Source organism: Schistocerca piceifrons, chromosome 1 (assembly GCF_021461385.2).
Source record: "Schistocerca piceifrons isolate TAMUIC-IGC-003096 chromosome 1, iqSchPice1.1, whole genome shotgun sequence".
Classification (NCBI taxonomy): domain Eukaryota; kingdom Metazoa; phylum Arthropoda; class Insecta; order Orthoptera; family Acrididae; genus Schistocerca; species Schistocerca piceifrons.
In genome coordinates, this window is record NC_060138.1 from 998340619 (window position 1) to 998364269 (window position 23651).

The 23651-nt window shown below is 41.6% G+C and overlaps 1 protein-coding gene across 1 annotated transcript in view; it reads left to right on the forward strand.

Moving 5' to 3' along the window:
* Window positions 1-23651, forward strand: part of LOC124795291 (protein unc-13 homolog 4B-like) — a 205590-nt gene that overhangs the window by 77999 nt on the left and 103940 nt on the right. Inside the window, exons 2-3 of the mRNA XM_047259252.1 lie at window positions 7091-7248; window positions 20051-20313. Of these exons, the coding sequence (XP_047115208.1) occupies window positions 7091-7248; window positions 20051-20313 (421 nt within the window). The remainder of the gene's footprint in view (window positions 1-7090; window positions 7249-20050; window positions 20314-23651) is intronic.

The window sequence follows — 23651 nt, forward strand, 5'->3', positions numbered from 1 at the left end:
TATAAAACACGTACTTTAATCATGTATGAAACATGGGGCTTTCACTAAGGTCAAAAATCGGTCTACAGCGGATTCGATACATACGTCGTACAGTGATGATTTCAGAATCCCTGGCTAATAACATAAATTGTTATTTAATTTTACTTTTACTTTACTGCTGCCTTTCAAAATCTTGCAAGATATGACTTTTTACTTATTTATAACATTGATAATACATTTTACGTAAATTTTTCAGCATGCAGCTATCTATTGAAACGATAATTCTTGAACTGCTTAGCGCTTCTGCTAAGCAAAAATAGCATTTACACCACATAGCATGTAGTTTACCTCATCCACAAAAGAAACAATGTAACATATCTCTCGGGAGTCAGTGAGTCAGTAAGTGGATTTATACTTTCGGCAGACAGTATTTATTTCATAAGGTACAGAACATACTTCTGTGGTCTGTCGATTTCCAAGTGGTCAACAGAATTATAAAGTATCTTAACAATGATCCAGAAGAGAGATTAAAAAGGAAACCACATTTATCGTTCTCTAAATCAGTTTAACAGGTAGAGAAAAGAAAAGGATAATACAGCTGATCATTACATCTTGATACCTGAGCATGGAAAATACGTTCGTCACGAGACCCTCTTCATAAGTTCTTGATACGCTCGATTTCTATCCTAAATTCACCGCACCTCTTTTGATGCCACCATCGATTTCACTGTCAATGCTTCACATTTTCTGCTTAAATAGTACTAAATTTTTAGCTTTATTTTCGAAATACTATCGTATAACATACTCCCATGGCAACGAATCACAGTACATTAAATTGTGCGGTCGAGGTGGCCAGTTTTGGGCACTAGAAAGTAATGTCAAAATGAGAACTCTTCATGCAGGAAGGAATTTGGTTCTATAGTGGTATGGGAAGTGGCGAAGTTTTGCTGAAATCATAATTCCTCTACACCAGTTTTATCAAGCTATGAATTTAGAAACTAAGACACCATTTTCGTTTTGATTCACTTAGAGAGCATTCTCGTTCTTAGGCGGGCAGAATCGATGACACGCGCACTACAGAACTCATGTGAGTGCATATGTTTCTGAGCTCCAAGTGAGGCTGGTTTCTTTATTTGTCTCATCGCTGAACACGGTTTCTCAAGCAATACCATTATATCCCTGCCCCGCCGTCATCATCCCCCGTTCAATAAATTTACCTACACAAACGTTTTACAAATTTCTACGAAATGTACATTAATGTAAACGGCCAACTTTAACGTATTTAAAACATCTAAATGTTCCTAAAGAATTCAATGTTTCACAGAGTTTCTACAGTACATAAATAGAGGAGAATGAGAGATTTGTTTGTAATCCTCGGCACGAAATAAAGAAAAGGGAAGGTGCAATAAAAGAAAATGGAATACGTGAACTCGAATATTCATTATACATCGTAAGAAGAACTTTTTATGTTGAGAGCAGAATAAAGTAAACAGAATCTCTGCAAGATTACAGATTTAAGCTTTTCATTAACGATATGATTAAGTCGCTTCTTAACCTCCTTGCTTCTCAGAACGAAGCTTACAACCATAGATCGTAGGCGTTTAGAGTTTATCTTTGAGCAAGATGCCTGTCCGGTTGCATATGGACAGTTCGTGACAGTTGCTCCGTCCTCAAATGACCACCGCACGAATTAAGTATTATGTACTCACCATTATCATGCAAATATTATTCCACATTCATGACTGTACGTATTATCTCTGATGGTGTAACTCAAATGCTTGATGCATAACTATACTATGCGTATAAATAACGACATTTTAACCCAGATGTTTGTGCAGAAAATCTTTATCCGTATTTTTCGACTGTAGCGTGTCATCACCAACATTTTGATATATTTCAAAGAAGTACAGCTCGGTCTATTTTGAAGAAGTTTGAATGACAATGTGCAGCCGATAGAAGTGAGTGCAGCGTCCTTCATCCTTACTAACAGCATTCAAACGACGTGATATCTTCACTTACAAGCCGTAACACCAAGACGCAAGAAAAATCGAGTCCATCAGATGGAAAACACAGGTATAATACCCGTTAACCTTCAGTATTGTTTCAATAATTAAACATTTAACTAAAGAAAAAAATTATCTGCTGTGTTGACGAAGCTTTCTATCAAAAATAAATTCTTTTTACCTTCCACGAAGTAGTAACGTGATTGTCATCAGAACATTGCTATATAACTTTTGTTATTATCGTTACGTTCTTCTTTGTGGTTGCTTTAGAAGATCCGATACCTTTTTGTTTATATTGCTTACCATGCGCTTTTTTAATTGACATAGTTTTCTTTTGCTGGATTGTTCGTCTGTGTGTATTATTAGATGTTAGGTGTCAATAAAATATTTGAAATCAAACTGTAGTGTATGCTACAGATACCATCAATAATCAGTCCTCTATTCAAGATATGGTAGTGAATTATTTATTAGATGTTACACTGTTCTCTTATTATTATTGTTAGATTACCTTATTCTTGAGGTAGTTCATAAATCGTAGACGATGAAAAATATTAGACAGAAATTCGTCAATGAAATTTGTATGCAGATAGGACCTGACGCAGTCAATTGATTGTTATGACGTCTCTACAATGTTTAGTGTTAAGTGCTCTCCCATCAGCCACCACGCGGGAGTGCTGTAGTGACAAGCCAAACACTGCATTCAGTCCCTGTTTGTGCGACGTCTACTCTTCATGAACGATTTTAAGTGTAGTTAACTGTCGACTGCGTCTTGCTTCAGGAAATTAAATCTCTGTCCTCTGATCGTGCCGCACATGTGCTAAGTTGTATTTTCCTCCTTCAATGATTACAGTTTTTCCGCTCATTTTATTTTTTCTTCTTAATTGTTGGCAAACTTCATCAGACAAATTATTAGAGACTAAGCCCTAACTAGGTTGGGAAATGTGGGTCAAAGAATTCGTTCCTACTACTAATAAAGAAAATAATCCAGTCTTTGCCGGTATCGATTTAGCAAACCTTGGGTAACGTGATCGTATTGTCTCTTTGCTGACGGTACTCCGTTTCGTAACTACTATAACATCCTCCTGTACGCCCCCTCTTAACAGCACTATATCTGGTGGCTCAGGGGTTAAGACGCTGGAGTCGTACTTGAAGGAAAATTGGATCTAATCTCCGTCAGACCATTCACATTTAGGTTTCGTGTGGTTTCCCTTAATCGCTTAATGCAAATGATGGGATGGTTCCTCTGATGTGATACGGCCGATTTCGTTCCCCAACTCGAGCTTTTGCTACGTCTCTAACGACTCCGTTGTCGACGAGACGTTAAACCTTAACTTTGTTTCTTTACCTTCCTTCGTTAACAGAAAAGAATTTCTATTATTAAAATGGTTTAGTTTAGACGTATGTCGTATTTTGGGCCACTAATATAAAATTACAGTAGGAATTCGAACTGTTTTGGCCGTTCGTTTCATATGGTGAAATATTAGTCTCATATTGGCGCTCATTTAAAAGACGTGGACAAGAACTACGTTCGTATAGGGCACCGTTTCAGATTAGCTACTGTTAGTTTGATGCAGTGGCAAACCTAGGTGTGTGTTTTGATGGTCATCACATCCCTTCTCCGACTCGGAAAGACGACACATAAACTGTTTTGAATCTACAGTAAGGGAAGTTTACATTATTCACAGCTTAAGAACGACACGACGTACTTCCACGTTGATTAAGGTCACATTGTAGTGATAGACAGGACATCCCAACAAAGAAGCAAGTGTCAATCAGACGATGATCAATACTTGTCATACATGAGCTATGCGATGAGTGGGATAACGCTGCGAAAGAAATAAACGTGATTTGTGCCATACCGTTACATCTCTCTGTAATTGGAGTCTTGCTTTCTGTAACTTAACTCATCAATCTGGCAAAATTCTTAGAGCCATCGCTGAATTTCATCACGCAGTTAAGACGGAGTATCTGTCACGTCGCTACTCGTGATTGGCCTCTTATGGCCTAAATCTTGTGTCTGGAGACTGCCGGTAAACTCTTTGAAATGACTGCCTGGAGCTCACCAATGATGCTGAAACTATTTCATTGTGTCCGAGGATTCTGTCCTGCGAAACTTCTCCACGTCGTGTGTTTGATCATTATGTTGTAAAAGTTTACCAAACAACCAGGCTCTGCTCATAACGGAAATGCAATAACGGCTGTGATGTTGTGGGCACAATGCACGGCTTCTCGTTATCTTTGAATCAGGGCTATTCTGAAGAGACGTTACCACTTTTCAATACAGACAGCACCATTCTACATCTGTATCCACGTCTACATCTATAATCTGCGAACCATTGTGAAGTGTATAGCCGAGGACGTGACCTGTACCGGTTTTTAGGTTTTTTCCGTTCCATTGACGAATGGAATGCGGGAAAAATGATTGCTTAAATGCCTCTCTGCCTGCTCTAATTAATCTAATGTTATCCCTATGGGAGCAATATGTACAGGTCTGTAGTATATTCCCAGGTCCATCATTTGAAGCCGTGTCTATAAACTCTGTCAGTAGATTATCTCGGGATAGTTTCCGTCTGTCTTCAAGAGTCCTCCAGCTCTTTCAACATCTGAGTAACTCTCTCCCGCGGGTCAGACAAACCTGTCACCATTCGTGCTGCCCCTCCCTATATACTTTCAATATCCACCGCTAGTCCCATAAGGTATGGGTTCCACACACTCGAGCAGTATTGCAGGACGGGTCGCATGAGCGATTTGTAAGCAATATCCTGTGTAGGTTCTTTGCATTTCCCTAGTAATCCACAAAATAAATAAATAAGTGGAAGTCTTCTATCAGCATTACACATGACTGTACCTACTATGTGTTACATCCAAGTATTTGTATGAGTTTACAGATCCACTAATATTATATCCCCCTTAGTGAAGCCCGCATCTCGTGGTCGTGCGGTAGCGTTCTCGCTTCCCACGCCCGGGTTCCCGGGTTCGATTCCCGGCGGGGTCAGGGATTTTCTCTGCCTCGTGATGGCTGGGTGTTGTGTGATGTCCTTAGGTTAGTTAGGTTTAAGTAGTTCTAAGTTCTAGGGGACTGATGACCATAGATGTTAAGTCCCATAGTGCTCAGAGCCATTTGAACCATTTGAACCTTAGTGAAGTGCACGATTTTATATTTTTGAACAGTTAAAGTAAGCTGCCAATCATTGAAACAAATTTGAAATCTTATCAGGGTCTGACTGAATATTTGTACAGCTTCGTTCATACTGTATTTCGCTGTAGATAGCTGCATCATCTGCGATAAGTCTGAAGTTACTCTTAATATCGTATGCATGATCAAATTCCGATTCATTGGAAGAAGCTGACTATCTTTTACACTGATTGCACGGTTTTTCTCCTTTTGTTTTATTTTCTTCCTGTTATGGTCAACTTTTATATCCTATCACAGAAGGTTAATTACAATACGACTATCATTTACTAAGCAATACACAGCAGTAAGTGACATAGCTCTAGTTTCCCCTGATATGATTGGCTGTTTCGGAAGAAAGTAAAATTTAACACAGAACTCGAAAGAATTTGATTCGGTATTATTCAGTGCACTAATCATAGTGAGATACACTGAAGAGCCAAAGCAACTGGTACTCCTGCCTAATGTCGTGTAGGGCCCCCGCGAGAACGCAGGAGTGCAGCAACACTACGTGGCATGGACTCGACTGATGTCTGAAGCAGTGCTGCAAGGAACTGACGCCGTGAGTCCTGCGGGGCTGTCCATAAATCCGTAAGAGGTACGACGGGGTGGAGATCTCTACTGAACAGCACGTTGCAAGGCATCCCAGATGTGCTCAATAATGTTCTTGTCTAGGGAGTTTGGTGGCCAGCGGAAGTGGTTAAACTCAGAAGAGTGTTCCTGGAGCCAGTCTGTAGCAATTCTGGGCGTGTGGGGTGTCGCATTGTCCTGCTGGAATTGTCCAAGTCCGTCGGAATGCGCGATGGACATGAATGGACGCAGCTGACGAGACAGGATTGTTACGTACGTGTCACCTCTCTGAATCGTATCTAGACGTATCAGGAGTCGCGTGTCACTCTAACTGCACGCACTCCACACCATTACAGAACCTCCACTAGCTTGAACAGTCCTCTGCTGACATGCAGGGTCTATGGATTCATGAGATTGTCTCTATACCCGCACACGTCCATCCACTAGATACAATTTGAAACGAGACTCGTCCGACCAGGCAACATGTTTCCAGTCATCAACAGTCAAATGTCGGCGTCGGCGTTGACGGGGGCAGGCGAGGCGTAAACCTTTGTGTCGTGCAATCATCGAGGGTACACCAGTGGGCCTTCGGCTCAGAAAGTCCATATCGATGATGTTTCGTTTAATGTTTCGCACGCTAACACTTGTTGATGGCCCTGCATTGATTTGTGTATCAATCTGTCACGCCGAACGATTCTCTTCAGGATCTTTTTCCAGCCACAGCGATGTCGGGGATTTGATGTTTTACCGGATTCCTGATATTCACGGTACACACGTGAAAATCCCCACTTCATCGCTGCGTCGGAGACGCTGAGTCCCATCGCTCGTGCACCGATTATAACACCACGTTCAAACTCACTTGAATCTTAATAACTTGCCATTGTAGCAGCAGTAATCGATCTAACAACCGCGCCAGACACTTGTTATCTTATATAAGTGTTGCCGACCACAGTGCTGTAATCTGACTGTTTACATATCTCTGTATGTGAATACGCATCCCTATACTAGTTTCTTTGACGCTTCAGTGTACACTTCGAAGACCTGAGTGTCTTAATCTACGCCACTTATCCAACTGGGGGAAAAGTGACCTACAGTTTAATATGAACCACGACTTGTTTCTGGCGAATCTCCTCGATGTAAGAGGTAAATGCTAGGGTGAGGGATTCGATACCACGACCTTCAATTTCCAGTCACGTGCTTTATTATCAGACTACCAGACTGCACGAAAGATAATGGCCGCCATGCCCGTAGCTAACCAAGTATGGCGGTGTAGCACTCCTACTCAGTCTCCTACGGTAGAAACATAGATCACCCTTTATTGCATTTAGCCCTTGAAATCTTCTCGATGTTGATGTTGACATTTCAGGCTGCTGCCCCTGGCTGTGCTGCGGCAAAGCTCCAGCTGAGGATGCACCGTCTCCAGTGCTCGCAACCAAGGTGACGGCCCTGTCGAACGGCACGGAGCTGCGAAGCCTGCCGCCAGCCCACGGTGGATCCAGTGCACGAGAGGGACCAGTCAAACAGGTATGTTAAGTTGCAGCATTCTGAGCTGCCCTACTATGTTCCTCTGAAAGTTTTGCTTCATTCTACACTACACCGCTTGCTACTTAGTCCCTCATTTACAGAAAAGGCGATTTATATAGGTATAATATGTAGCCAATGCCTTTTTTATTTTTTTTACATTTTTTATATGAGTTATTTTTTGTGCCATTTACTAGTTTTCAAGCCACTGTTGGCATATCATGAGATGGAGGGTGTCACAGGAACATTATCTGGACCATATGCCACGATAATGATGATTGCACTGCCTTTTGGTGTCCACCACAAATTCATTCTAATAATGTACGTTTTGCAAGTTGAACACACACATGCGCAGTATTCAGCTGCACTTGGTTTCATACTGTAAGGGGTCCGTAGGCCCTTACTATAACTTTGCACTCGGCGCAGGTCGATAGGGCGAACAATCGATTGTGACGTGTTGCGAGAGCGAGTGTCGAGATGCGCCAGAGTGGTTGGCGGGAATGGTGTGTGTGGAGGTCATTATTGGAATACAGGGGTTTTAAGCGAGAAGGGTGTCACCATCGCCGTGGTTAGACCCCTAAATAATAAATAAATTACGGGAAAGTGATGAAGTATCTTTATATAAGTGATCAGTGACGTTACTAGTGCCTTGGACTGCAGTGTTGGATGTAGTGATGGATGAGCGTGTGACGATAATGGCAAAGGAAGAAAGCCTGTGCTGAGATTAGCCGTAATTAGATATGTATGACGAAGGCAGTGGCTCTCTCCTTTTTGTGTTTTGAGAAGAATATAAGTTCGTAATTAGTAAAACTGTGTTGGTGTTCCTTATTACCATACATTCAGTATTATAGTATTGAACAGGACGAACTGGAAAGTAACAACTTCCGTAGCAGTCAATTCCGATTACCAGCCCCATTAGGTTCACGGTCATGTTAATAATAAATATTGGGCTGCTATTCAATCAGATCAGGTCGGGATAAAAACGGAGGTGTTACAATACTCACTCACATAAGTAAACACTTACTGTGAATGAATGTGAAATCAAGAAGTACACATTCAGTTATGTAAAGGTGTACGCCTAGAGTCGTTAAGGAAGTCATTAGCGACGGAATACTATAGGACTTTAAGGAAACTGAGGAAACAAATTAACAGTGGCCTACTGAAAGAGAAAATCACGACTTCGTATAATGTGATTCAGGGAAATCACGGGAAACTTAAATCACGAGAAATGACAGGATTGGCTCCAGCGAAATGTTAGTCCAGCGCCTCAACCATTATGTCAGCTCACTCACTTTCTATGAGTAGCTATGCATCAGATTTAGAGAGCAGTTAAAGGGAAAGTACATCCACTGAAGCGACAAAAATCGAGGGATTGCAATATGCACATATGCAGATGGCAGTAGTATCGCGTACACAAGGCGTGAAAGGACAGTGCCTTGGGGGAACTGTTATTTGTACGCAGGTGATTCATGTAAAAATGTTTCCGACGTGATTATAGCCGCACGACGAGAATTAACAGATTTTGAACGCGGAATGATAGTTGGAGCTAGACGCATCGGACATTCCATTTCGGAAATCGTTAGGGGTCCTAATATTCCGCAATCCACAGTTTCAGTGCCGAGGACACAAAATTTCAAACAATACCTCTCACCACAGACAACTCGGTGCCAACAGCATTCACTTAACGACAGAGAGCAGCGGTGTTTGCGTAGAGCTGTTAGTGCTAACAGACAAGCAACACTGCTTGAATTAACGGCAGAAATTATTGTGGGACGTACAACGAAGGTACCCCTTAGGAGAGTGCGGCGAAATTTGACGGTAATGGGCTATGGCAGCAGACCACCGATGCGACTACCTTTACTAACAAGGGAACCTCCCCATCGCACCCCCCTTAGATTTAGTTATAAGTTGGCACAGTGGATAGGCCTTGATAAACTGAACACAGATCAATTGAGAAAACAGGAAGAAGTTGTGTGGAACTGTGAAAAAATAAGCAAAATATACAAACTGAGTAGTCCATAGATCACATATGCAACATCAGGGACAACTATACAACAGGAGCGCCGTGGTCCCGTGGTAGCGTGTGCAGCTGCAGAACGAGAGGTCGTTGGTTCAAGGCTTCCCTATAGTGAAAATTTTACTTTCTTTATTTTTACATAGTTATTATTTTTCGTGTGGATGTGATAATCACTCCCAAAGAAGTGTTTAGGTGTAGCGTCCCCATACTACGGCACAGTTACCTCGCATCGGACGGACAGATAATAACTGTCTGAAAATAAAAAATTAAACTTTTTCACGCGAGGGAAGACTTGAACCCTGACGGACGGACGGACAGATAATAATTGTCTAAAAATAAAAGTTTAAACTTTTTCACGCGAGGGAAGACTTGAACTAAGGACCTCTCATTCCTCAGCTGCTTACGCTAACCACGGGACCACAGCGCTCCTGAGTTCATACTGTCCTTGATGTTGCCTATCTTGCGCATGGACTACTCAGTTTTTATATTTTGCTTATTTTTTTCATAGTCTCACACAACTTCTTCCTGTTTTCTCGAGTGATCTGTGTTTAGTTTTTCAAGGCCTATCCAAGGTGCCAACTTATAACTAAATCTGAGGGAGGTGCGATGGGGAGGTTCCCTTGTTAGCAGCTGATTAAATAACAGTTGACAGTATCTGTTTACACACCTGCCCTATTAAGAAAGATCTTTGTTGTTACTGTGTTTCTTTCTCAGTTTAACTTAATAGCGACTTCTGTCGCTTTAACGTAATAGTATTATATAATCCCTTTTCTTGATCTGTTTCTGGATCGAACAAGAAAACTGCTTTGGGATATGGTACATTTAAAACAGTGTAAGGACCGCTATATTGAGGGAAAAACTTGTGTGTTTCTTTCTTCAGATTTGAGCTGTAGTGCACTTCCTTAATTACTACCAAGTCGTCCACGTCAGAGTTGGGTGTCGTAGCTTTTTCATTTTATTTACGCTCCATTTTTCTGCTGCTTGTTGTGAATTTTCTTTTACAATATCGTCTACGTTTTCTCAGTGTATGTTATTATCATCCTCTTGCCATTTAAACAATTTCAACAATCGCTCGCCTACCAATATACCTTGCAGTATTTCGATGGAAGATAAACCAGTAGATAAATGTGGTAGTTCATTAAATGTTACTTGGAACTCTGGTATTTTCTTTACCTAGGTTGTAAGTCTGCTTGAACAGTATGTCCTACATAACCTACCCAGTTCTTTCATGATATATTTACAATGTTTCCATATTTAGGTATGGTTATGCGACGTATTCCTTCCAGTGCTAAGAATTTTTAAAAGTTATTACTTGTAAATTGTTTAACTGAGTTAAAAGTTTCTTTGGTTACCCGACGTCAGTAAATTAATTACGCATTTAGTGGGTTACTGTAGGGTGTTGGGTTATTTGATCGGATATAAAGTTACATATTTGGACTAGCATTCAACCAGTACATAAACATATGTAACTCCATCTCTACTGGATGGCAAAGGCCGCTGAAATCAATGCTGTTAAATCATGCAATCCTTTTGGTATAATCGGATACATAGTATAATGTATGCCACCATGATTCTCTTTTACTTTCTGACAGGTCTAGCAGGTTTGTATTGTCTGTGTGTGACTTTTTTGCTCAAACCTGTAAAATAATAACACTTCTCCATATGAGCTATACACTTACGATATCTAAAATGTCCATATGCGTTGTATGTGAACGCTTTTAGCTATAATTCAACACTTTGGGGCTTTTGATGTTCTCGCCAAAATAATACTTGATCTATTATTTTCCACGAAAGGCTCTCTACAAGGGTAAATGTCCCTGTTGACATTGCTGAAATTTCATTCTGAAACATGCATCAACACTGACTTCGTGCTTTATCCTTCTGGTTAGGATACATACTTCGTCTTGTGTTATTATTCTCGTGTCAGAAACATACATAGGTGAACAGTTAACATGTCGTATAGTCTTCGATGAAAATTTGGCCACTTGCAGTCCATTTTCTGTCGCTTGGTGGAGGTCTTCTGCAATTCAGGAAGTTGTACGCAGTCGACACTGAAGTACGTGCTGGACAGTCTGGACTTCTCCACAATCACACTTAACATTGTTTTCTGTACTGTGATCCATCTTGCCAGATTAAACCTTGATCTAGCCACTTCTGACCACAGCTTATTCAAAGATTTCTAGGTCATCCATTCCTCGTCGTGTCCTGGAGGCAGAGTTTCAGAAACTCTTTTCCAATCGGAGGGAAGGGAAGTCTTATCCCTCCAAAGTTGCACCCTGACGCAGCAGCGGTAGTAAGTGCCTTTGATGTTCTAATGAGACACTTTCTTGACTTCAGTCGCTGCGAATGCTGTTCATTCCCATACAGGGGATTAGTTTGTTCTTGTTCCACTTACTTTCTTTCCTTCTTCGCCGCAATTACTCTTCAATTGGGAGGTGGTGCTATTCCTAACAGTCCGTCTTCAGGCCACAAGTGGCCCATCGGGACCGTCCGACTGTCGTGTCACCCTCAGTTGAGGATGTGGATTGGAGAGGCGTGTGGTCTGGTGCTATTCCTGCATGGTGGTAAATCCATTCGACAGAAATAGATTTCCAGCACTCTGTTATCATCCTGCAGATGTCCTTGAGAGCTACACCTACTTATTTGGTATCCGATGAATTATAACAAATAGGAAAGAGTACTCTGCTGCAGAATAGGCTAAAGCAAACGCCGAGGTTCGGACGGTTTCAAGTTGACTGCCCCACTATAATTGCCAGTTGTTTCTGGTGGAAAGTTTCAACTTGCAATTCATGCAGTGTCTCTTGAAGGTAAGAGATCTATCCAGCGTCACTGCTAAGTATTTTAGGGTGTAGCAATGTTGTAACTCAACTTCTAACCATACTGTCATCAACTTACGAATAGCTTCCCTATTTCTCAAATGAAAAGCACACACTTGAGTCTCTGAGGGGTTTGGTTTAATCTGATTTGTGCCATAGTATCTTGATAGATCTTCAAGGGCATTCCTGAGGGTGTTCTGCACTGATTCAAAGTCTGTGTTCTGAGTGGCAAGAGCAAGGTCATCAGCATACAAGAAACTCCTGGTGTTGGGGCCTATAGGTTGGTCGTATGTATACACGTGTATAAGAAATTCGTAGTAAATGTAACACCGGGTCCTTTAGTTCGCCTTATTTCGTTCATTCATAATGGAAATCTAGATAAAGCATCTGGTACCCGATTCTGACTTCTTTAATGTACTTAATTTCAATATCAAATTGTTGGAAAAAAGTACCCAGGGCATCAACGTGCGATGTGATAATCTACTCTGCATTAAGAAGGCGATGATCTACATAGACTACCAAATAGGATCCCCAAAGTAATGTTTCAAACTTTTATGTACTCCATAGTAAGGCAAGTAACCCTTTTTCAGTGGCTCGCATTGATCCATGCTCATATTTGCAAAAGAAATAGTTCTATGTTCACCTAGTTCTTGGTTCCATTCACCCTGAAATAACTCTGCAGCTATTTCATATTCTGAGGCGTCAGTAGATAGTTTAAAAGGTTCAGTTATCACTGGGTGTTTTAAAAAATGGTTCAAAGGGCTCTAAGCACTATGGGACTTAACATCTGAGGTCACTAGTCCCCTAGAACTTAGAACTACTTAAACCTAACTAACCTAAGGACATCACACACATCCATGCCCGAGGCAGGATTCAAGCCTGCGACCGTAGCGGTCGCGCGGTTCCAAGCTGAAGAGCCTAGAACCACTCGGTCACTGCGGCCGGCCTGGGTGTTTTAAAATGGAAGAATTGGCCAAGGCATCTTTTATATCCTAGAAAGCTCTGGATGTATCATCGTTCCACACCCATATCGCTCTTCGCTTAAGTAGAGCTAGAAGACACGGTTCATTCATTACTTGACCTTGCATGTACTTTCTATAAAATTCGGCTAAACCTTGAAACATTATGTGTTTCACGTATCTTGGTTCTCGACGCTCCTTGATTGCTGAAATTCTTACAGGGTCAGGTTTAATAGCGTTCACTCCCACAAGATATCCTAGGAACTTCAGCTCTTCACTACCAAAATGTGACTTAGACTGCTAGAGCTTTCCGACTAACGACTTGTACCAAATTATTAAATGATGACTGAACACGTATTTTCACTTTCAACCATCCGTGTCCAGATGTTTGTTTCGTAGCTGTATGTACAATTCAGTCCAATAACGTGTCGCTAATACAATCTTTCTCTATGAGAATAAAAGAAGAGCGCTCGATCTAAAAGTAATACTAAGGCTTTCTTACATTACATTAGAAACCATCATTTGTTTTTCTCCTAAGAGATTCTGTAATAACGTCATAATCCCATTTATCGTGCGAGCGTCTCCTGGATGCATGGACTGCATACCAGACGACCAGCATTCTCCTGACTTCACGCTACGGCCACGTCTTTCCTCGTACTACTGCTGTGGCGACAGGAAGTGTCAGACCGCAAATAAACCAGGGAATCCCCACGTACATACGTCACTGCCAAAAACAGCGAAGACGTGAGCGTCAGTAGAGTTGAAGTCTTCGCAAGGTTTCATTGGGTCCTAGGGCAGGAAAGTGCTGCGAGGTGTCTGCGGGTTCTCGGTAGAGTTTCGCAACACGAGGGCCTCGTCTGCTAACGGCTCCCTGTTTAGCTCACCTCTCAAGCTGTTCGTTGCCGATACAGCACGCACCGAAAGCAAAGGCGTCTGTCCGCGTGTTTTCATGCTGGCAATACGGTTGGACGTGAAGGCAGCTAAAAGAAGCGTGATGTGGAGAAGAGAGAAACGAGAAATACGGTGTTTGGAGTGCATATCTGCTTTTGCACGTTTTATTACCTGCATGAATAAACCGTGACGTACTATTACGGAACTCTGGAGTTGTTTAAAGCAGACAACAGTAAGCTGTGATTGTTAGGAATAATGCAGGAGAGGACCAGCAGTTACGATATTACCCTTACCAGCGATGAAAACTTCTTGAAAAACTCAGTGAGGAATGAGAGACAGTGTCCTTTTGTAAATTTAAAACTGCCTGAAATAAAATGGAATGCAGTCAAACTAGATTAGGAAATGAGACGTTAAAGGCAGTAGACCAATTTCGCTGTTGGAACAGCAGATTAATTCTCAATGGCGGATTACAATGGATACATATGTATCGAAAGCTTTAAGGAAAATAGAAGCGTCTGGTGATTGTATACAGTAAAGGTTTAGGAAGACTTTTCTGAAAATATTTGCCTGGGATGCAGCGCTAATGGAAATGAAAACTGGACGACGAACAATAGAGAAGCTATTGAATTGTGTAGTTCTAAAAAAAAATTCCGAAGTATAGATACGCACATGGATACCCAAGGAGACGTTAATGAATCGTATCAGGGACAAAAGGAATTTATGGCACAACTTGCCTGACAGAAGGGATAGTTTGCTAAGACAGGTCGTGAGGCATCAAATAATAATTGATTTAGTAATGGAGGGAAGTGCGATAGTAAAAAATTATGAGGGGAGACCATGATTCAATACTTTAAGCAACTTCAAATGGATGTAACTTGTGGTAACTATGCAGAATTGAAGAGGCTTTCACAGGATAGATTCGCACGGAGAGCTCCATCAAACCGGTCTCCTGACTGCAAGCAACAAAACCAACAACCGTTGAACCGGAAAGAAACGGGAAGTGCAAGGATAGGTATGAGGTGGGCGGGGGTGGGGAGTCTCTGACGCAATACAAACATAGAGGACAAAAGGAAGAGTTGGTGTGAAGTGAAAGAACGCGACAATACCTTAATAAGCCTGAGACTAAGAGTGCTTTTGTGGGAGATAAAATTAGTGTAGACCTCCTTAAATAAGAAGGATAAAATTAAAGCTTCGATCCTCCAATTAATGTTCATGTGTCGGAGGATAAAAGTTCCAAAAGAACAGAATACTTCGAGAGTTCCATCACTCTTTGAGAACACCTAAAAATACAATACTAATAATTACACGGCTTAAGTGTATGGAATTATGGAAATAAAATTACAATGCCTTATTGATAACCGATACCATGATCAGTGAAGGGGGAACAAGTTTTATCAGAGAAATGTCTTGTATAGACATAGTGTTTCGAATTCATACGAAATCTGTGATTTTTCCTAGACTTTACGAAGACCTCTACTAGAGTAAGTCTTCCAAAACTGTACAGTATATTAGAAGGGAGAGGATTTGAAAGTACTTAATGTATGTCGTCAAAACTGTGTAGAAGAACGTCGATGCTTTAAGTATTGGTACCGTGATCACAGAACCACTAAGTATTAACGAAATGATTAGTATTGCCTGTCACCTGTTCATTTCGGTCTGTATCTACATGATGTAATCAAGAGACGGGAGAGCTTGAAGGTACAGAGCAAATTTGACCTATCATTCTACTCAACACCCTTCTCGTGGTTGACGAGGGACAGTTCTAGGTGTCTCCTACAAAGATGTGTTCACATGATCGGTATCTCTCCATGTGTGTGATGTCCTTAGGTTAGTTAGGTTTAAGTAGTTCTAAGTTCTATGGGACTGATGACCTCAGAAGCTAAGTCCCATAGTACTCAGAGCCATTTGAACCCTAAGTGAGTTATGGCGAATCCTGGGATGGCTTCTCAGAATAGGGCACGGTCTATTACTTCCCCATCCACGACTAATTAAAGTTTGTCGTTCTTCTACAATGACGTCAGCATCAACAGGACGTTGAACCAATTCCTTTGCTTCCGGACTTTCAACATATTCTAGTTATTCCTACAGGTGATGGCGCCGCAACGTAAACTTCTCCTGTTCTCTATGCCTGAATCATGTTATCATACTGTATTACTAATTGTGGCGTACTAGCACGCCTCTGGCAGTCGATCTGAGACGGACTTCCTGCATGGGTGCTACGGCGCTTGTTATCTCTGGCCGAAGCGGAAGTAAAGCAGCTTTGGCTGGTGTACGCTCTCGGTAACGACTCTGCCAACAAACGACTAAGGGAATACAGGGTCCTGTTGAGTGCCTTGGAATGGACGCTGCGTAATCGCCAGCAATGAATATAACCTGTCTGATTCCCATTTTATAGCTACTGCGTGTGGAGTAAGATATTCGCCCACATGCCATCCCCGTCATGCAACACTTGGAGCGGATGCGAAAGGCACAGGATCACATTAGCATGCTGCTCAGCTGAGCTGCAAGAGGTCGATCATGTGTGTGAGCTACTTTCTTTGGTCGGTCATTGTGGTTCGTATGGCATTGTTTTCTTTCTGGTATCCTTGCCGCGCGGGGTAGTCGCGCAGTCCGAGGGGCCTTGCCACGGCTCGCGCAGCTCCCTCCGTCGGAGGTTTGAGTCCTCCCTCGGGCATGGTTGTGTGCATTATTCTTAGCGTAAGTTAGATTAAGTAGTGTGTAAGCCTAGCGACCGATGTCCTCAGCAGTTTGGTCCCATCGGAACTTACCACAAAATTTGGTGTCCTTTATACCATGTTTGTGTCATTCCTTCACTTGTGATAGTATTCCCTCCATGCGGGAGCCAGTGTCCTTGTTAAACTCTGTGTGTGAGTATTTTTTCCTTGAATTCTTTCGTCTCCGATACAAGAGAAAGGCCAGTTTTGCAATGTTAACTTAATTCTTGTTCGTCTCTGTTTTAGAACTTAGTGTTAAGTTTGGCTTCTCATTTAGCTACCTATGTCTGTAGCCATGAGTTTTAAGTGGTGCAAAGGGATGTAAGGTTTTATAGAGATGTTAAATTCTGCAGTTTTTCGCCATTCCAGTACTGTTAAATATTTATTGCTCTGGTAGTGCTGAGGCTGTCTATCAGATAGTTCGATATGAGCCATTGATATCAGGGTGCCACCATTTGATTCCTTTAACTTTAGAGGGCCAGTTGCGCCAAGGTTTTGTAAACACATCGATGTGTGTCAATCTAATTGATGGATATGCCATGAGCGTTTTTTGTGCAGATTTTTTGCGTTAAGATTTGCTTTAAAGAATTTGATGGTTGCTCGTAAATGCCTTCATGATTCACAGCGAAAAGTTACCACTGGTCGTGAACTTGGTGTTATTATAAATTTAAATATTTGCCATAAACTTCTTTGTCTTCATATTCGTCATTGGCCACTCAGTTTTGTTATCACATTTTGCGAATCATTGAGCCTTAATAGTATAATTATGTGTGGCTGAGTTTACTTATTTGTTCTTTTTTTAAATGTAATGCGCTTGACAGATTACAGCTGTATGCAGAATGAGGTATGTAGGACAGGCCACCTGCGATATATTCAGAAATTATAAATACATCGAGGTGCGGTTTCCGCTAATTTATAGCGGACGATTTGGTGACTTACCTGACGTTAGCAATTTATTTTTATCGTTTATAGTCGCCGAATTACGACGCCGACATTTAAAAAAAAAAAACCATGTTCTTTTTTCTGCAATATTTGAAAGAAGCACCTAAGAGCACTTCAATGACCTATCATCTATGGGACTTGATCAAATAGTATCAAGATAACTATGCCGCAAACCTCTATTCCACCATCAGGAAAAAGGGTTCCATAAACGTCTGCCTTCCAAATGGAAACAAACATATAATTCAGGTATGGTTGTCGTGTTTACCTGTGCACTCGAAGGCCGTTAGTCTGTGTTCTGCTATTGTAGCAGTCAGATAACTTGCTCTTAATGCTATTGACTCATTCGCAATGTGTATGATAGTCGAAGAAGTGAATGGCGATTATCGCGAATGCCGCCAAACTATTAGAGCAGCGATGCGGTTTTGTGGTGAAGAGTACCCAGAATGTGCTAAGCATTCAGGAGTATCTTTGCAAACGAAGACAACGTGTAGTATTGTTTCTGCAGAATCACTTTTTAGCGTGCAGCAATGCTCAGGGTTGACATCTCCAGCTCTTGGTGGGACAGCCATGATAATAAATACATGAACCATACCTGAGTTACATACTTCCTTACATTTGGTATTATACGACAGAAGTCTGAGGAGCCTCTTCTCCTCAGGGCGAGAAAATGGTTTGCGGCGCTGTTATGTTGATACTGTTTGATCAAGTCCCAAACATATTATGTCACTGTAGTTCTCTCAGAAGCTTCTTTCAAATTCCACAGAAAAAGAACATGGCTACATTAGAAAAAAAAGTCGGCTTCGTAATGCGGCGTCTATAAACGATAAAAATAGCTTGCAAAAGTCAGGAAGTACGCTTATTGTCCACTGATACTAGGCGAAAACCGCACCTCGATACATTAATTCGTTCTGGATACATTAAGGGTTGTCTGTCTTACTTGCCTCACCCGCTATATTTTGGTACCATTTTTTAGATCAAAGATTAAAGTTATTCTATGATCAGATGTGATCGAATATATTTCGCGATCGAACTGTTGTTGTCAGCCAAGATGAAATCGCTCTTACAATTAAGCTTAATGTTCACATTTTGTTTCTATTAATAAATAATGAATTGACGTTGACATTTGTCCAGTAAAACCATCAGCACCTTCCCATACCCACAGTATTGTCAATTTAAGTAAACTTCAGAAGGCTGATTACTTAGGTTTTATAACGGAAGTCTCCACCACGTTGCAGAAACTGTACATTGGGGCGCTTAATTCACTTCCAGATAGTCCTGAAAACTGTGCATATGGGGTTATGGGGGTTTAAATGAAAGTCAACTCCAGAAATATCTTCCTTTTGAGAGTCGTATATTTTCTCAAACATAATTACACGGGCATTCATCAGAGAACAACAACACAACTGAACTTTATTTGGTTTAACATGCAGCAATGCTTATACACTTTCTTGACAATACATGCTCTTTTGGTCTCATTGTTTATAATGTAGATATATCGAATTACAATTAGAAAGTGTCATTAGAAAATACATACCATACGATCATTTTATTTCACTACTAAATATTCTGCCAATACAATGTTGAAGTAACCAATTGTTGTTTTACAATGAACACAGTTAAAGAATTGATTTTTATGTTTTGAGACGAAAAAAGTGATGAAATGCGGTTAACAATACATGACACTAAATTACATATTCCTTTTGTGCTAGCATAAGTTGGAGAACTTCATAGACTGTGAAACAAGATTACAAGCTTCACGTTTTATACAAAAACTTTGTCAGAATCTCAAGAAGGTCATTTGTTTATGTTAGATATGTCTAGAAGGAGTAATTACAAAATTAATTACGTATCTTCTGAGTCTGGCATTTTTAATAATTCCCTAAGATAGTACGTGAGTTTAATTGCATCTGATGTCGTGAAATATTTCAAATTGTTAACTTGGCTTTATATGAAATAATTTGATTTTGGTGATTAATTTGTTCACAAGTTGTGAAATTTGATGCTAACATTATTATGACATCTTCACTTATAGTTTTCAGAAGATACATAATTAGTTTTCTTATAACCGTTATCAAAGTGCTGATTCTGAAATAAAGCATTACTTGTAATTACAGACACTGATTAATTACTTTTACCTTGTAGGCTGGTAAGCTAGTAAGTTATACTACATAGTGTACATAATGTATGCATTAACATCTGATCATAAATTATGATCAAAAGATGTTTCATTACATTCTGTCTTCCATGTAATGTGGTTCAGGTGGTGTTCCGGAAAGCTACCTTGAGTGGTACCGAACAGTTCATAGTGTCCCTCATTAAGTCCTATTACAACGCCTACTGGATTTAGTTTAGCTTTGGATAGAAATAGATTGTCTTCCGATATTGGCTTTCTCTCCGATCGAAGAGTGTTAGCATTATGTGAGGCAGCTTTTGATACAGCATCCTAACGATACACTGCCTGTGCAGGCGGAGACGACCCTCAACAACTGCTTGCCCAGCAATGGCCACCAGCGTCGCGTCGTCCGCGAACCAGTGGCCGCGCCGGGGCGGCTCCAGTCGGAGCGGCTGCAGAGGTCCGCCGCACCAACGCCTCCTGCTGGTGACGTCACAGCGTCCGTGGCGGCCGGCGAGCCACCCCCTCTGGAGCTGCCGCCGGTCGACCCTATCATCTGCCGGCGTCTCGAGAAGCTGCGGACCCAGGACCCGCTGGACGTCGTCAACGACATCAGGTACGCGGCGTCACCTCGGCACTGCCACACTTGGCGACTCGTCTAGTCATACACACACTGAAGTCGAAAAACTTACGAATATGACTTGCGCGGGACGTTTCCAAATGTCGTCGTTGTTGTTAAGCGTGATTCGTGTGGCAGTAATGAACAGAGTTTGAAGGAAATGCGCCACGAAACCAAGTGCTGACTGGTAGCTGAAGTCATTTCATTCGGCACAGTGAATCACAAAAAAATGAGACTAGTGTCGTCATTAAACAGTTCTACAATGAGAGGAATGACCTAGCACCACTACACTACCGAAATGATTAGTCACGTGCAGTGGATATTACCACATGGCCCGTTATCTGTGAGGCAAGTGACTAACGAAATCCTATAGAAGGGTATTAAAAGCGCACCAGTTACCACAGCTGTGTACTGTGATGCTGCTCTGCAGAGTATTGATTCGTACAGCAATGTACACACATCAGCAGATGGCGGAAATGTTGTCATTCACGCGGCAGGCATGAGTCAATGGGAAACAGCAGTAGAATACCACAGGTGACAACCAAACCAACGTAGGTCTAATCCCAATATGATTGGCCGTTTGTGGAAGGGTTTGTGTTCCGGACCACCCTACAGCAATGGGACCACAAAATCAGCAGTCATGTTGGCTCATAGTGATTCCGACACGGTCAACAAGGTAGGTGGCACAGAAATGCGACACCAGCCAACCGTCGATGTCTAGGATAATGTCCTTTAATCATTCCCATCCTTGCTGAATCCACTTTGTGCAAGAACTCCATTCTGCGAATGGTTTCAAGAAAGACGCACTTGTCAGCAGTACCTTGAAGCTGACTTTTCTCCAGCTTTGAAGCTAGTTCCCAATTGAATGCTACGATGAAAGGACATAACGCTTCAATTGGGTAAACGACAATCCCCGTCTCGCTGCAGCGCGGGGTAGCCGTGCGGTCTAGGCGCCTTGCCACGGTACGCGCGGCTACCCCCGTCGGAGGTTCGAGTCCTCCCTCGGGCGTGGGTGTGTATGTGTTGTCCTTAGCCTAAGTTAGTTCAAGTTAGATTAAGTAGAGTGTAAGCCTAGGGACCGATGACCTTAGCAGTTTGGTCCCATAGTAAGTTACCACAAATTTCCCAAAAAATTTTTCCCGTCTCGCTGCCGAGGCATACACTCAGACTAACATTAGGTTAAATGTGTGGTGCGGCATACATGATGATATTCTCATTGATTGGTCCCATATTCTTTAATAGCAAGCTCATTGCAGCACGCTACAGACATCATCTCGAGGAAACATTACCATCCTATTTGGACAACCTGCCTGACGAACGGGGATGTAGGTTTTTTCCTCACAGCGGTATGGAACTGCTCCACCTTCAGACGACGCGTCCGCCGACTTTTGGATGAGGTTTCTCCTGGGAGTTGGACTGCTTGACGTGTCTGGTAGAATTGCCACCTAGGTCGTCAGACTTGACGCCAGTGGACTTTTTCCTTTGGGGTGCACTTCAAGTCTACAGTGTACACGAACAAACCAAGAACATTAATTGACGTGCAGGAGAATATCACCAGAACTAACAGAGAAATACCAACAGTCAGTACACAGCAGTGTCCGTTCCCGTGTTCAGATGAGTTGTCTACAGGGTGACATTCAGTTTGCGTTAGAGGAGCATGCGAACAACTGACCGTGGGTGGCGGTTGCACTGTACTATTAAGTTTCAAGTTGTCAGTCACCGATGACGTAACATTTTGTTTGTACCGATTAAAGCGCATCTGTAGCATGCGCTTTCTCTTGTATTGTAGCAATCTCCACCAATTACGACTTTGTCCTAAGGGCCAAGTAATATAAATTTTGTCCTATGGGACATGAATTTTGAATTACCCTGTATAAATCGTAAAGCAAGACTACAGAGTGAAAGTCGACTAGAAAGCTGAGAAAGTGGGGCACTAAAATCTAGGAATGAAGAATCTGTGTGGCCTAAAGCCACTACAGGTGCTGAGTGTTGACCTAAAGCGTATCTGGAAGAGTGTTACTACTCTGTGTTTGGCAATGTTTAATGGCAAGCACCGGACGATTGCTCCGGGTAGTGGACACAACCAATATGTTAACAGCAGGAAAAGAAGTCGACAAAGACCGACGAGAATGTATCGAACAGGGGAAAGGCTGTTTTGTCAGCCAATAAGGTGAAGTTTTTTTTTTTTTTTGCTTTAATATTGATTACTTGGGAAACGGAAAATCCATAACTGGGGTTGTAATGCTACATTGTTTGGGATGCTATTTGAATAATAAACAATCACGATTGGTACACAAAAAGGTGCTCTTGGCCATGAATATGCTCCGTCCAACATGCAGAAGTCACAAAGGCAAATGTGTATTCTCTGTGCTCAGAAACGATTCCTCCTGGACACTATTCTACAAATTTACAAAATTGCATGTGATGGTGCTTCAGATTGAATCCTCATCCATCCTATTTTCAAAATTTAGATCTAACTGTCTTTATCAGATTCACCAATCTCAAAATTTAGCTTAGTAGGAAAAACTTGCATAAAAAGTGGTCGTTATTCTGTCAGTATTCTGTGGAGTTTGACGCAAATTATGTTCCGCGTGATATAAATAAAAAAATTAAAACTCCTTGGACCAAACATATAGATATGCATGCAGACTATGGTTTCCAAACGAACCAACGAAAATGACTTGGAATCATTTTCTACCTTTCTACAAAGCTGCTGTGGTGTGGTAGTAGATATCCTGTAGCAAGTCGTGTTAAAATAAGCCCGGAAGAATGAGTTCTCAATCTGACGGGCCATATGAGATTTTGTCAGCAAGATGACATCAGACTCATAGCGTGTTAGCGGAAGCAGATATTGCAGCAGAGCCTAATAAAACAGCAAAGGTTTTGGTTTCGTGTGCTGATCAGCTGGGAAATATATGGGTACGAATAATAATAAATACAACAGCATAATTTAGACTAAAGAGAGTGCAATAGAGTTCCAATGCGTGGATTAAATTATAAATAGTATTGAAAATTGTGACAAATAGTGCAAAAATGTATGGTTTAAATGGAATAGTGTATACATGGTAAATAAATATGCATCCATATATGCTGAAGAGCCGAAGAAACTGGTACACCTGCTTCATATCGCGTAGGGCTCCCGCGAGCACGCGGAAGTTCCGCAACACGACGTGGCATAGACTCGACTAATGTCTGAAGTAGTGCTGGAGGGAACTGACACCATGAATCCTGCAGGGCTGTCCATAAATTCGTAAGAGGACGACAGGGTGGAGATATCTTCTGAACAGCACGTTGCAAGGCATCCCGGATATGCTCAATGATGTTCATGTCTGAGG